Raw genomic sequence first — 15,572 nt, 5'->3', positions numbered from 1 at the left:
TATGTGAGATTCTTTCTCCTGGAAGAGTAAAAACCATCTTCTGTCACATTTTATTTTTGTCTTCTTTCCCATATGTTTCTGCACACTGTGAGAATCTGAATAATTATAGTTATATCTCTAAATGAGCAACTGACCATCACTTGAAGGTTTGAGAAACATTAGGTACGAACTCTTTCTTTGTTGTTGTAACCATTTGCAGAAACTTTCTCACAGCTTGTTTTGCAATTCAGTGTTGTGGTCATGCACTCTGTTTCCTAATTATGTTGCAGCCCAACTTGTAATGAGTGGCCCAGCTGCAAGCCATGAGGTCATGAAATAGTTCCTAAAAATTGTTGTGTCTTTACAATGTCTGTGATCTGTCATACCCTGTCCTGAAGTTACCTGTGTTTTTGGCTTGTTGAAGTCTGTGGTTAATTTAAATTTCTCCCCCACCCACCCAATTTGCTCCATTTATTTTTGAGCCACCAGCAAATTGCATCATGCCTTCTTTCAGGACACTGGAATATGAAAGAAGTAAAATTCATAGTGTGAATTTGATATACACCAGGGGTAACTACAAGGAATGCTGCATATCTCCTTTGCTGAGGTATCAGCCTCAGATTTGATGCCAGAATCTGTAGTTTAGCCATGTAAGTACACTCTGGGAAAGAGATTAATGATAAATTGTAGCATCAGCTGTTTAAGTAATGCTGGGTTTATTCACAGCAAAGTTGTTTAGGGTTTATATATCATCAGAAGATATAATAAAAATGGTAAGAAGAATAACTGTATTTTCATTAAATCCTGACAGTAAAGCCCCTGTGCCCATCTGGGAAGGCTCACTCAGTGCTTAGCATAAAATAAGGGGATATTTTATTGCAGCAGGTTTCCAAAGTACTGCAAAAGCTGGTGAGGCTATGGATTGCTTTTTTCTGTAAATCCATTTTTCTTCGGTTGCATATGGTTTTCATTCAGCTTTTGTTGGGCTCTGCAGAACATATTTCATGAGCTGATTCTCTTTTTGTACCTGACTCTATTCCACACTGCAAAACCATTTTGAAACTAATTTTTCATTTCAGCCTGTTGTTATGAGGAGGCCCTTATTCCCGTTGCCTTTGGCACTGAGGGAAATAGAGACTTATGATCTTTGTGAGTGCAGTGAAGAAACAGGATGGTGAATTTCCCCACAGATGAAATCCATTATGGACACACTCCATCTCTTTAGGAATGAAAAGAGTTGTAGAGTGGGCACATGGGGTAGTCCTGAGTATTTTCTTTCAGAGCCACCAGTTCCTCACTGTTCCCTTTTGGTGTGCTGAGATTTGAAATTAGTTTTCACAGTCCATAAACATACTATCAGTGTTTAGAGAAATGCTTCTCAGTTTTTACATGCTTGTGGAAAATTTAATATCTTAGATTTTTGTGGCTCTAATGCTTCTGGTGTAGGAGATTCTCTGCTCTGTATTATGTTAATACAGATTCACTAAATAACTCACATTTGACTTCACAATAAGTGTATTTTCAACTAATATGTACCACGTGAAACTGACAGCAGATTTGGCACAATGTGAGAGGCTTAAAATCAGAAGAGCTTTCCTAGCAGCTTAAAAATAAATATCTAAGGATGGTGTCTAGACTTGTGTTGAGGTAAAGCTCTTTTTTTCCTGTTAGAAAAGCAAATTCATCAAAAAGAAAAACAAATCCATTTTAAAGAAGAGATCTCATTTCATAGAAAAAATCCATCTGGTGTTTTTGCCTCATGTTATGTAACTTTTCTTGTTTCCTGAACTACCATTTAGCTTTTAGAGTCAGTTTTCATTATTATTAACAATCATTGTACAATAGTGGGTTCTGATTATGTCGTGCTTTCTGCAGGAAGTTTAATTAAATTTCTCTTTTATGTGGAGTACTCACACCGCATCCAAAAACTCTTAAGAAATTCTCAAAGTTCAGTCACCAAGCACAGCAGTGATTTTCAATATGTAATGTGTTAACTGTTAACATGCATAACACTGAAACTGTCCAATCACTGGAGCAGGGGGAAAAAATCTCATCTTCCTTCTCAGCCCTGAGCCATGCAGTAAATTCATTAAATGCTGATTGGATTTTAGCCCTCATGTAATTGCAAACAGACAATAATAAATTAAGGGTTGATTCCGGTGAGATGTCCCCTTCCCTTCCCAAGACAAATGCTTAATATTTTGATAATTATCCTGAAGGAAAACATTGCATAATCACCTGATAGTTTGGTGATATCAGATCCATTGGGAGAGTGGTAAATAAGATAAATTTGTGACAGAATTATCTGGACCATTGGATGAGGCACACCACATGTGTTGCTGCTTGCAATATTAAAGTAATAATAAGACAGTGATTTGTTCCAGGCAGTTGACTCTATTCTGAAAATAGACTCCAAAAAGCACTTGGTGTTTTTTGGTGGAATATTAATTGTAGAATGACTGTGCTTTGAAAGCTTTCCCTGGGAGCTGATCTCCCAAAGATCAGGTGTGATTGTCAAATGGAAAGTGGTGAAAGAACAGGAGGAAGCACACCCAGGCAGAGTGAAGCTCTAGACAGTGAATGGATAATTATGTTGCTTAAAGCTTGGGTTAGCTATTTATTGTAAGGAATGTTATGAACAAGAACAAGGTTGTTATTTCTAGGGAGTTTATTTTTTTATACTTGAGATCTGGAAGAACACAACTTTTATAGTCTTTGTAAGTAAATTAATTGCAAGCAAAACCTAACTAAACTGTTGGTTTCTTCTCTTTGCTGGAAGAACTTAGCAGATTCTGAACTTTGGAGAATGGCTTTGGTTAAAAAGGCTCAGGGGTTCCCTGTTGAAGCACAGCTTTTTGTCTTGGCCCATCCTGGTGGTTTGTGCTAACAAAGGAGCTACAGTGGTGGCTGACTGGAGAGGTGTCCTTGCTGGTTGTTAACTTATTGCTACTGGGGAGTCTGCAGGAAAAGGGTTTTTATCAGAAATGTTGGTTCATCAATGTGAGCATTTCTGTGAAAGCCTGTGCCATGGTCTGGTGGGATGTTCAGACATTGGTGGAACCTGGAATCAAAGATGAGGAAAGCCTTTGGGCCCTTGTGACCACGTTCTCCTGATGCAGGTTTGATTTGGGCATTGATCTCTCACTCTTGAGCCCTCCTGGATGAACAGACTCTTGACTGGTCTGTGCAGAGTCTGTCTCACTCTGTGCTGTTGGATTTAAGTGTTGGAAGCACCTCGATACTAAATCAAAATATGGATTTGAATCTGAGGTTTCTGTAACTTAGGAATGCATGTCCTGTCTGCTGGATTACTTTAAAGGATCTGCAGAAAAGATTTTGAGTGCTATTTTTCGCAGAAGATTACTAGCCCTGGGTTAATTCTGAGGTTAAACCAAGGCAAGATGTTTGATTTTCATACTTCAGCTGGAAGGCTGTGACTGTTCTCACTTAAGCACTTGTTTTAGAGCAGGAATAAAAGTGTTCTCCAGCAGCTCCAAGAAAGGGCAGTGCTGCAAGATGACAATGATTGCACCATAGCTGGAGAAGAGGCATGTGGCAGAACTCCATACCTGCCTAAAGATATTACTTATAATCCTCTTTTTCAGTCATGTGATACCAATTACTGGGATAAGTCATTAATCACAATATTAGTTGCATTCATGTCATACAGGCTTGTTAACTCCAACAAAGTTCTGAGGAAATTGCTGCTGAGGAATCAAAAGAAGAAAAGTAAAAAGATAACAAGTTTCATTCTGGAACCATCCATATGAAACCCAGGCCTTAAAACTCCTGGGAATACTCCAGGATGTAGCTGGCAACTTTAATTGAGTGGTTAATATAAATAGCATAGATAAATTGCATTTCTGCCAGCATCCCCACCCCTGAAATAAAAAGAACAAATTTGAATGTTGCTAAATACCAGTTTGCTAATGATAGACATTAATTATTATCTCCTTTAAATATTAGAATTAAAATAGATTAAACCATTGATTTGGGAAGGGGTGGTTTTGTTTCAGAAACAAATTACTGGAGAGGGAAATCCCTCTTTACCACATGTATGTGAAAAGTACCAATTTTCCTTTTAGTGCAGTGAATTTAATGTTTACCTGCTTTGCTTTAGAAAGCAAATTTCTGTAATTTTGAAAGGGTGGTATTTCAGTCACTTCCCTGTGTTTTGAATTTGAGCCTCTGGAAGGGTTTTGGTTTAGTAAATACAAGATGAAGTGTGTTTTTCTGTGCCCAGTGAGGCTGATGAATAATCTAATGAACAGAAACACTTCATCACGCTGGCATTTTAGTGTGTTCAATTTTTTCTACTTTACATTATCAGTCTACTGAAAGAATCATGATTTACAAGGCCAAGAAAGAGCTGTCCTAACTCCACTGGATTTTAAAGTAATTTCTCCATTATCTATCTGTTCTTCTTAGCTTGCAAATGAGATGGATGGTGGCACAGTCTGGGTCTCATAGACTTATGGCACCAGGATATTTCCCAAAACAGCTTTTCTGCTAGATTGGTTTAGATGGTGAGGGCAAGTAGGAATTAAGGACAGCCACAGAGCACAGGCTGCAGTGAAGTTTAAAGATGTGCACTGCAAATTCCTTCAGTGCAGGCATCCTGCTCTGTGCCCTGTGTCTTGGAAAAATCAGCCCTTTGTCATCACTGTGAGGGTTGGGAAGCGCAAGGCCCAAGTCACCACAGTGAATTATTAGATTGTTGATTAATGTAGGATTATCTGAAATTATCCATTAAATTTTCTTTCAATCCAGTCCAGATACCAAAACTTAGGGAGGAAAGTGTATTTCTGGGGTGAGTAATTACATCAGTTGAGGTGTCTTTAAAGTCTGGCTTTTCTCCTTAAAAAACCTGACAGAATAAGAGGAGATGAGGTTGGAAGGCACCTCAAAAAGTCATGTACTCAAGCAGGGCCATTTTGAATGTCTCCAAGGATACAGACTTTACAACTTTTCTGGATGGTGTGTTCCACTGCATGGTCACCCTGATGGTAGAAAAGGTGTTTCCTGATGTTCAGCCAGAGGCTCCTGTGCTTCATGTTGTGCCCATTGCCTCTGATCCTGTTCCTGGGCACCAGTGAAAAGAGCCTGGCTCTGTCCTCTCTGCTTCATCCCCTCGGGTATTTCTAGATATTACAGGAGCCCCCTGAGCTTTCTCTTCTCCAGAACAGTCCCAGCTCTCCTGGCCTTTCCTCACAGGAGAGATGTTCCAGTCCCTTAATCACCTTACCCTCCCTGCTCCTGAGTGTGTCCATGCCCTGAGGAGCCCAGAGCTGCACTCCAGGTGGGGCCTCACCAGGTGTGCAGAGGGAAGGAGCTCCTCTCTCATCCTGCTGGCAGCAGCACTCCTCTTCATGCAGCCCTGTTTTTGTCAAGAGCACGTTGTTGGCACACACCTTTCTCCTTGAAAGAAGAAGAAAATGAAGAAGCACCTGAAGTAAACACATTGAGAACAGGTGTGCTGAGGGTGGAGATTTTGAAAGGATATCCTTGTTTGACTGCAAGTATTTTTGAATATTCCCTGCCACACAGACCTATCTGATCTGTTCCAGAGTGTAAACAATGGAAATAGCAATTCTTGCTCCTTAACAATATTTGTCTTAAGTTGTGCTATTTGTCAGGGTGGATTAGCAAGGTCTGCAGAGAGTTTCTGTGTCAGGAATTTATCTGAGCTCGCCCTTCAACATATTTCTCAAGTCGTCCTTATTAGACCTTTGTGCCTGAAGATATTTTGATTCACTTGCAGAGAATTACACCAGACACAGGTGAATGCTCTAAATGTGTGCAATATATAAACCCTCTTTCCTGTCAGAGGAAAGGTGCCAGCAATGGCTGCACATAGGAATTAATTGTTTTCCTTGCACTGGTGCCAAAGTTTTTTACTTTCTGCCAACGTGGCACTGTCTGAAACCCTAGAGAATAATATTTAAGTTGAACAGATTGAGGTGGAGGTTTGGCAGAAGGGGTGAGGAGAAAAATGCTGCACTTTTTGGTATAGAATTTAATGCTTCTGGTGAAAAGATCTGTTTCAAGGAGATTCTATTTTGGCCATGGTTAAAGTATTGTGTTACTTATCTCCTTGAGCATGTGCTGAGTAACTGTCCAAATTTAGAAGAATATCAGCTGTATTTGTGTCATATATTATAACATTCATTAGATAATAAAAAGCCCCTACCAAAATCAACCCCCCATGATTCTATTGTTTCTGAATGATGAGCCATGTGGTTAACTCCTGTGCTTTATATTTGTTAAATATCTCTCCTCAGCTCAGAATTGATACATTTTAGCAGAGTATGGAGAACTGTAGACACAATTTCTTGTACAAATCTCAATCTATTACTGTTTCTTGATTATTTTGCATGTTCTTTGTGTTTGATTTCTAATTCATTTAGACCTTGTTCCCATGAGGCTGATGCATTTCTAGTATTGAGTATTTGCTTTTTAAAAGCAATAATACAATCCAATCAGCTGTGCTTTGCACCTTGTGTTTTCTTGCAGAACTAAAGACAGCATGTATCATGCCCTGACCTATGCCACCATACTGGAGATGCAAGCTATGATGACATTTGATCCTCAGGACATACTGAATGCAGGGAACACAATGAAGGAAGCTCAAGCCACCTGTCAAAGGTAAGACTGGAGCAATTCCCTCAGTAAATAGTTCCTGCTTGGGAAAGTTTTGAAAGACTACTGGATACAAAAGGAAATGTAATCTCACAGAAATCACAGGAAAACTGAGGTTGGAAGGGCATCAGGAGGCCATCTAGTCCAGCCTCCTGCCCAGAGGAGGATCACAGCTCATAAATGAGGGTATTCAGCAGTCTAGTCTTGAAAACTCAGTTTACCACAATATCTGATTTTTCTTGTCAGTTAGGATTTGTCTTACCTGTAGTCCTGGTTCTGCAGTGTCTGGAAGTTGTTTACAATGTTCAAACACTGCATAATGTTCCCATGGGTGATAGTTGTATTGCAGTTGTCTGTCTGAGTCAACTGTGCTCCCACTTTTGCACCCACATTCACCCATAGACACAAAAAATAAATCCAAACACCCTCTTATCCCTCTCCTTCATCAAGACAGATTTCTGTGCATGAAGGGGAAGAGACAGATCCCAGAGGACCACGTTGGCTGAGTTGAGTTCTCTGTGGACTGTGCTGAAGTTTGTGTGTGTGGGGAGATAACAGGGGGCTGGTGAGCACTGGAGGCATGTTAGAGACTCTGAGGGTGGCTGGCTGAAAGATATGGTTCTCTTTTGTTGATGCTCCTTCTTCAGAATGTCCAAACTGACTTTTTTCAGATTTAGGAAGAAATCTACTGTAGCTGATTCTATCAACAACCTTGTGCATAGGCAAAGCCTTGAACACTTCACTGAAGGTAACATCTTTCACATGGGTAATGTTTTCCTTTTTTATTTATGCAGCTTGAATCCTGTAGAATTGTTCACTCAGTATGTGCTTGCAAACTGTGAATTCACTGACAAAATCACTGATCTGGATTTGCTAGACCAAATGTCAGTGTTTTGGCCATTGCTGTGTAACCAATACAAAATCACTGGTCTTGTTGCTTTCTGACTCAGCACTCCCAAAAATTGCTGGGTAAGGAAATATCTAGAAATAAGTATTGAAATGTCTGTAAAGGTTCTAGATCCCGGAATTTATGGAAAGCACCAGAAAAATTTCTGCAAAGTTTCTGTAGCTGCGTGTCATTTCTGTTTGGAGTTACATCAGTAGTCTAGAACTGAAACACCACAGCAAATTTGGAAAATATTTTTCTCAGTTTGAGCTCTGTGATCTTATTCCTACATTAATGAGCTAAGTGGTTTTTAATTACTTTCTGACTGATTGATTTGTTTTCTTCTCTCTGTGTGATGTTAGAGGAAATCCATGCAGAAATTTGTTATGCTGAATGTTTACTTCAGAGAGCAGCACTCACATTCCTCCAGGTATGGATTCCTGAATGGCTCTTGGGGGGAAAAATATCATGCAGGTTTATTTTCCTAAATGGACTGGTAGAAGACTATAGTTTGACCTAATGGATCTTTCAGCTGGATCAAATCTGGATTTTATCTGGGCTATCTGGTGGATATTAGAATGTTTAGTTTTCCCTCATGATTACTAAAAAATACTTATCTCAAGACATATAGTGCTGAGTGCCCTATGACACCTTTCCCCACTCCCTTTTGGATGTGTGAAATGTAACTGCAGCAAGCACCAATTTTTAAATAATGTTGGGATATCAGATTTAAAAAAAAAAACGTAAAAGGTGAGATGGTCATTGAAGTTGTGCTGGAATACAAGCAAGACTTTTGTTTGAGTCTGGCTGGTGTTTCCTTTCCCAAGACTGCTTTCTCACTGGTTTGTTCTTGAGCAGCAATTATGTTCTGCATAGCTATTAGGCTCCACACATGCTTTCTCCTTAACATTGCTGTCTGTCTTTAACAAAGGGGAGCTCTCCCTCTTCTTTGGATTTTATCTGTCTGTCCTAATGAAGCTTGATTTGTTTGATGGAGCAGCATTAGCAGTAATTGCTAGGGCTCCAGCATGCAATTTTAATTGTTAGTCACAGTTGAAATACTGATTTTTTTTTTTTTTCTTGATTTGGCTGTACTTGGTGTATGAAAGTGGGCCTCTTCATCTACCAAGGGGATAATAAAAGCCACAGTCAGAAAAAGGCTGCTGCTTCTTGGCTCAAGGGTGCTGATAGGAAATGGAATGCAGGTGGTGCTTTTATAGTGTTTGGGAGTTGCCAGGTGGGCTCTGATTTATATTGCTTACAGTTTATGAACCATGTAACCTTTTTCAGCCATCTGCTAAATCCCTCTGCTAGAAACTATTGCTTCATAGCAACACCCATAATCAGGGGAGCTTCTAGTAGTTTCTAGAGTGCTGATGATGGACTTTGAAATGACCAAAGTGTAGCTGTCTGTTTCCATTTTCCTTTGGGATGAGTAGCCAGTTTGAGTGAGATCTGAAACTATGGAAGGAACTTCCAGAGTTCCACTGTTAAGGAGAACTACTCTGTTATGTCAATAGAAAAGGAGCATTTTAAAGCAGTGTCTCTTGGTTTTAGCACTATTTTTCACAGATACCTGTTTATGAAAATGTTTATAGAGAAATGAGAATTAAGAGTACAAAAACAATTTCTTGTCCTCTTTTGCAAAGGTCTCTTTGCTTCCTGTTCTCTTCTGTGTTTAATTTTTCATGAACACATGAACCAGTTTGAAAAATTAAACAGAGGTACTTGATTCCAACAGCTACTAAAGTGGGTTAGTTTTGATGCTTAGTAAAAATGACCAAATCCAGTTGAAAACACATGAAATCTAGTCTCAGCATTTTTCAAGGGCTGAAAAATTCTCATATTGGCTATCCCTGTTGTTGGTGTCAGTCTAAGTGTAAAAATTTTAAAGTCATATTCCTTCCTTGTTCCACTTTCCATTCAAAGGAAAATATAACTGAACCTTTATGGCTGGGTGTGCTGCACCCCCCAATATACTGTACTTAGTACATCTCATAAATTCCTCTAATCCATACTATTTTCTCCACAGTGCCCTCTTATGATTTTTCTGTGATATCTTCTGTTAAAACACATGTAGACTCTCTGAGTTAAAGTAACAGCAGACATCAAAACAAACCAGAGTGATTGATTATGTAAGTGAGGCAAGAAAGTGCCTCCAAAAAGTTATGAAACTAAAGACCCTCTAACTAATGGTCCCCCAGATACTTTGCTGTAATTTAGCACTTAGTTATAGCTTATCATGTAACATGTTATCTTCCTAGTATGGATCTCATGTGTATATATGAATATTCAAACCAGAAAGAGCATATCCTGCATAATTTTACTGACCCTGCTTCACTCTTAAGACATGAACCTCTGTTCTGCAGACTCTTGAGGACAGGCAGTTTACTGGTGAACATTTCCTGGCTCAGCACCAGATACATCCTAACTACACTCAAGTAGAAATGAGAGAAAGCCATTTTTTTGAGAGAACCCCAAATGTACCTTAGGTGACATCTATTAGCTGAGTCCCTGTGTTCATTAATGCAAATTCAGATGGTTCAAAGGTGACAAGAGCTAAACTGATCGCAGAAAGCATTAAAATAAAATACCTGTGTCTAAACAGAACAAAAAGTATTTTAATATAGAAAGGAAATCCTGAATGCATGTATTATATCTTAGAGGCTTGTATTGTCTGTGTCATGCTGGTTATGTTCCAGGTGTGTATTAATCTTCAGAAGACAAAAGCCCTTTATAATGCTTACAAATTCATATTGCTGCTGTGTTTCCATTCCAACAGGATGAGAATATGGTCAGCTTCATAAAAGGAGGCATCAAAGTCCGAAACAGTTACCAAACCTACAGGTGAGTCAGAGGGATGATCTCATTAAGTGCACTCTAGCAGTAAAAAGTGCTGCTGGTGAAATCATCCAATTCACAAATTCATTACTGTTGTGTTTACTGAGTCTTTATGATGGGCCTCACATCTACAGGTTCTTCCTTTGCATAACAAAGGACATGAGCATTATGGTTATTTGGATTGTGGAGACAGTGGACCTCTGTTAACTCCCAAGGTTTTTCTACTTCAAGTACTATATCCTTGAAATTCTGTCCAAAAAATAACTGTTCTAAATGATGTACTGTTCATTGTGTCTGCATAGCAGAATTTGCAGGTCTTGTAGGCTTTAGGCATAATGAAATGGCATTTCTTTATAGTACCAGCTGCAGTTTTTTGGAGCATTTAATACCAGTAGCTGAAGCACAGTAAAAAGTGAAGGTTAAATATGCATAATATTTTATTTATTTTAGAATTATAAATTTTGATCCAGAGTGGGCACAAAATGTCTTGTGTCCAGCAGACACAAAACAGCATCAAGTCCAGGTTCTCCAGAAGGCCACTGGAAGGGAGAGAGATGACAATGTCCATGTTTGTGTGGGTTGAAGGTGGCTCTGAATGCAGATCCAGAAGATTGCAGTTACAGGGAATAGTGCTGAATCTGTTGGCAGCAGCCAATCAAAAACAACTGACAGCCTGAACACAAATACATTCTTCCATTTTTTCCAATGTTTTTCCTCTCCTAATAATTAACAAAATAAACTAAAATAGTAATGTGAAAACCACATAGCTGTAGAAGCTTGGAGGCAAATTGATTTCAAGCTGATCTGGATTACATGGGAAATAAAGGGACACTACAAAGCTGAGACCTATAAAAGTTAGAAAAATAAGTGAAAGTAATTTCTGATGCATCTGCTCATTTTAGGATATTTATTACAGTTGTCTTTTCCCATATAAAACAAAATAATCTTTTGAACATGCGCTTAATCTGGGGATTACTGAAATCAAGTCAAACTTGCTAATTTAAATTTGAGTCTCATGCACTGCTCCGTCATCTCTTTTTGCAGTGGCAAAGTTTGGTGATGCTCCCAACAGCCATCCTTGAAACATTTTCAGGCTGAAAAGTGGTTGAATACTGACTATTGAATTCCTGTTTGACAGGAATTCCTCTCCAGGATTCCATGGTTTTTAACTGACATTTTAAATTTAATGTGGCAGGAATTATTTGTTGATAAATCCAGCAAAATGTAGATGTTGTGCACTTGAGTGAGAGGACAATTTGGCCTTTTTTTAAACTGCTCTGTACTTCAGGATAATGGGGTTACTTTCTTACTGAATTCTAATTAATTTACTGTAATTATTTACTGACATTGTAACAGAATCTTGTGCATTTCCAGGGAGTTGGACAGTCTCATACAGTCCCCACATTATGTCAAAGGAGAGAACCACCTTCATTTTGAGGGAGGTGTAAAACTTGGAGTTGGAGCATTCAACCTGGTATGTACCAACACTCTCCTCCTGCTACCTCCTGAGAATGACCCTAACTTCAATTCCTGAGAAGTTCCACTGGCATCATACTGATCATGTGGTTAAAATTAGGTGTGTGCTCTGACAGTGCAGGATCCCAGTGTCTGGTCTGAGCACATCAGATAATAACACTTCAGAAATAAAGAAATTGCTGCCCACAACATGGTGTGAGGGCCCAAAGAAGCCTTGCACAGAGCAGAGCAGAGTTGCCTCTGCCTGTTGAATTCCACTTATTCTTTATTGACACTTGGAAAACTACCAGGATCTAGGCTGTTAGCAGGGCAGTTGGAAGGGAGTACATGAATAAAGTTTGAGATGCTTCTCCAGCCACTGTTGGCTGTTGTTGCTTGTGTTCTGGCCAAAAAGCAGATGAGAAAATGGTGCAGGATGGTTCCTGGGAGGGGACTGACCCAGAGATGTGAGGGGTGATGGGCTGCAGAAAGTGCCAGGAGCTTCCTTTTGCTTGCATTGCTTTGCATGAGTCTGGTACATGCCCAAATATCAGATTTACTGCACAAAGAACAAATATGGACTGTGTGGTATGAACCCAGCATTTCTGAAACATCCAAGTACTGGAGTTACTAAGCATGTGCTGTGTAAGCATATTTCTGTTTAAATTATATGTAAAATACAGAAGGTATACATTTATCCTGAAAAAATGTCATATAGAGATGATTTTAGTAATTTTATTAATTATTTCTTGTGCTTGGAAAAATTGCAGGAGGCCATTGGTTGCTGAAAGGTAGAAAGTCTGTTGCTGCATAACTCTTACATTTTTCTCTGTAGACATTGTCCATGTTTCCTGCACGGATTCTGAGGTTACTGGAGTTTGTTGGATTTTCTGGGAATAAGGTAAATGTGAATTAAATATTATTGGTTCCCCTCATCTTAAATTAAAAAAACAGAGGCAGGAGTTTCTCTCTTTCCTCACATGAGCTGTAACCCTCTGGTATCACACATGTGCACTGTGGCACTGTTGCTTTCATGGAGCTCAGTTTTACTTGATTTTTTTTTTCTGAATTATTGCACTTCAAAGGTTGTAATACCATTGTTCAGTGTTGAAACAGTTGTGAAATGTGGTAAAAGCAATGGCTAATACAGGGATGTCAACATATTTAGGTTTTTAGTTACTGGTCTTTTGATGTAGGCTTGTGCTCAGAAATCTGTAGCCAAAAGTGTATTCCTAGCCTTTAATATATTTATACAGCTTCCTTGGTAGTTCCTACTGTCATTATGGGGTCTGAATGTTCCTGACAGGTTCTTGCATAGCAGGGGAAAACAAAAATCTATTTTATTTCTGCTTTAGTAGCAACTGGAAATTTGAGTGTGGCACCTAAATTCTCCTGCCTAAGGGAGTAAGGGCTTTATTGCTTGTAGTGTAACCAGTCTGGCTTATGTTCTTGAGCAAGATGTTTAAGGAAGGAAGTTCAGTAATGGAGCACCAGAAAACTCACTCTTTTATAATACTTTCCATTTACAAAACAAGTTTTAACGAGAACAGTGTAATTTTTTTAAAATCAGAACTGAAGCCTTACATGGCAGGTGGATTACTGTCATCACCATTTTATTGGCTTACAGGAAGGATCTTATATCTGAAAATAAAATGTCTTATTTAAAAGCAAGGAGCAGAGTGTGGATTACAATTTAGAAATTTCCAGGAGCTGACCAGGAGCTATTTCACATCAGTAAAGGCAAAAATCAAATAGTTCTACCTGTCAGTTTCAACAAGAGAGCATTTAAAGCAAATATTCTCTTAGAAATGTAAAGGCAATTCACGTACCAGCAGAGTTCTGAGAATACTTTGGTGAATGCTCATTTTACTCCTGCAGATGGAAATTGTCCCTGCAGTTGAGTTTTCATTTGGCCCTGGGATTTCTTGCATGGCTGTGAGTGGGCTGATATTTGTGTTGATGAGTCAGCTCCTATTACAGTTCCTTAATAACTCCCTGAAGCATGACATAGATTACCATAAATTTGAGCAAAACCCCTGTTGTTTGCACACTGTACAAAGGAGCATTTTAAACACGTTGATCAAAGTTCATTGATCAACAATGAATTTATTTGTTGAAAATTTTATTTTAACACCCTAAAAAAGTCTTTCTGCATTTAACATTTATGAGTCAGGTGCCTAAAGCCAAAAGCAAAATTGCAATTACATGTGCAGTCCTTTCCAGTAGTGGCTTTCTAAAGTTTCCAACAAGACAGTAGGCAGGAATCTAGAGGATGAAAGAAACAGTGACAGAGGAGAGGAAAGTTTGTTCATCTGTGCTTCACTTGTCCAGGAGATTTTCATACACCTGTGTTTCATCCTGCAGTCTTTTCCTTTACATACTTACTCTGAGATTGTGCAGCAGAGCCATGGCTAGTGCCTTGCTTGAGCTGTTTGCAGATTACCTGGGAGAACTGTAGTGCACTGCAGGACAGCTTGATTTTGGTGTGGGTGATGTGTTTATTAAAACTGGATGTAAATTTGTATTGTGTGATCTTCCATGATACCAACCTACCTCAAAGCCAGCACATTTACCCCTGGGGACTCTCCTTTATCTCTGAGTCATGTCATGGGGAACAGCAAATGAGGACAGGCCCAAAGCTCCAGCACTTCCTAAGCCATTTGCAGGCACTGTGGACATCATGATCAACTTAACAGCAGTCTGGAGTCTCAAAATAGTAGGTGGGATAAAATCAAGAGAATATAAAAAGTAGCCTGAAGCCATGTTTGTTCCCCTCCAGTCCCAGATGTGCCAGCTATGCCCTTTGCACTGTACAAGCTCCTTTCCCTTGCATCGTTACTGAAATCATGGGCTAATTTGTGTTTGGTAGCACAGCCCCCACATTTGGGCAGTGAGGTTGGGTGCAGTTTTGCCCAGTTTTGAGAGAGGAGCCTCGTGGGCAGAGGTGGGTCAGGCCCCTGTGCTGGGGAGCACGGCAGCCTCGCTGGGCAGCAGGTGGAGCGTGTGTCCCATCTGCACTCCGTGTGTGACGTGACTCACCTGTGACGTGACAGCAGGACACTCCCTGCACTGTCTGCCTGGAAGCCTGAACCCTCCCCACTGCCTCCTCTGCCAGCTCTCAGGCTAATATTTACTCCTGGGCTTATTTTATAGGTGATTACAAAGGCTGTGCTGCTAAACTGTAGAGCAGTTTGATGTGAGCCTACCATATGTTAGGTGCAATTTGTCAGGGGGTCGGATGACAGCATGATTTCATGAGCAGGCAGGAAAACTGTCAGATAGAACCAATTTCTTTCACATTATAATTTTTTTTTTTTTTTTTTTTATGTGGGAGGACATTTTTCCCAAAGCTGAAGAATATTCTTGATGTGCCAATTTCTAATAAATTGAATTCCAGTTTCTCACTGAGCATCTCTTTTGAATTGCATTTTTGTCTCTTCAAATTTTAAATGAAGCTTAAATATAATATTGTTTAGTGGAATGCATTCAAATGCCCTATTAGCTTAATCAGTCAGTTGTTTGAAAAGCTGTTAGTATCCATCCTCCTTGCTAAACCTGCAGCAATGTGATCAGGCCATGGGACATGAACAATGACCCTGCTTTGTTTTCATTGTCAAGATCCCTAATTAAAATATTTATTTAAAAATAACATCCAAGAACTTTTGCTTCAGGAAAGTCGATGGGTTTTAGTCAGTAACAGCTGAAATAAATATGAACCACTCTCAGTGTTGTCTGATAATGATTTTGAGCATTGTCCTTGTTCATCCCCTGC

General features: G+C 39.4%; 1 protein-coding gene across 2 annotated transcripts in view; it reads left to right on the top strand.

Annotated features, from left to right (window-relative positions):
• The window catches only part of TTC39A (tetratricopeptide repeat domain 39A), a 43,927-nt gene that overhangs the window by 10,351 nt on the left and 18,004 nt on the right, over positions 1-15,572 (top strand). For both annotated transcript variants that reach the window (XM_058808246.1, XM_058808245.1), the window contains exons 3-8: positions 6,493-6,624; positions 7,290-7,366; positions 7,867-7,934; positions 10,287-10,351; positions 11,720-11,819; positions 12,636-12,701. In XM_058808246.1, the coding sequence (XP_058664229.1) occupies positions 6,493-6,624; positions 7,290-7,366; positions 7,867-7,934; positions 10,287-10,351; positions 11,720-11,819; positions 12,636-12,701 (508 nt within the window). The remainder of the gene's footprint in view (positions 1-6,492; positions 6,625-7,289; positions 7,367-7,866; positions 7,935-10,286; positions 10,352-11,719; positions 11,820-12,635; positions 12,702-15,572) is intronic.

Source organism: Ammospiza caudacuta, chromosome 7 (assembly GCF_027887145.1).
Source record: "Ammospiza caudacuta isolate bAmmCau1 chromosome 7, bAmmCau1.pri, whole genome shotgun sequence".
In the NCBI taxonomy this organism is placed as follows: Eukaryota; Metazoa; Chordata; class Aves; order Passeriformes; family Passerellidae; genus Ammospiza; species Ammospiza caudacuta.
Note: the sequence above shows the minus strand (reverse complement) of the source record. Positions and strands in the feature narration are given on the sequence as shown.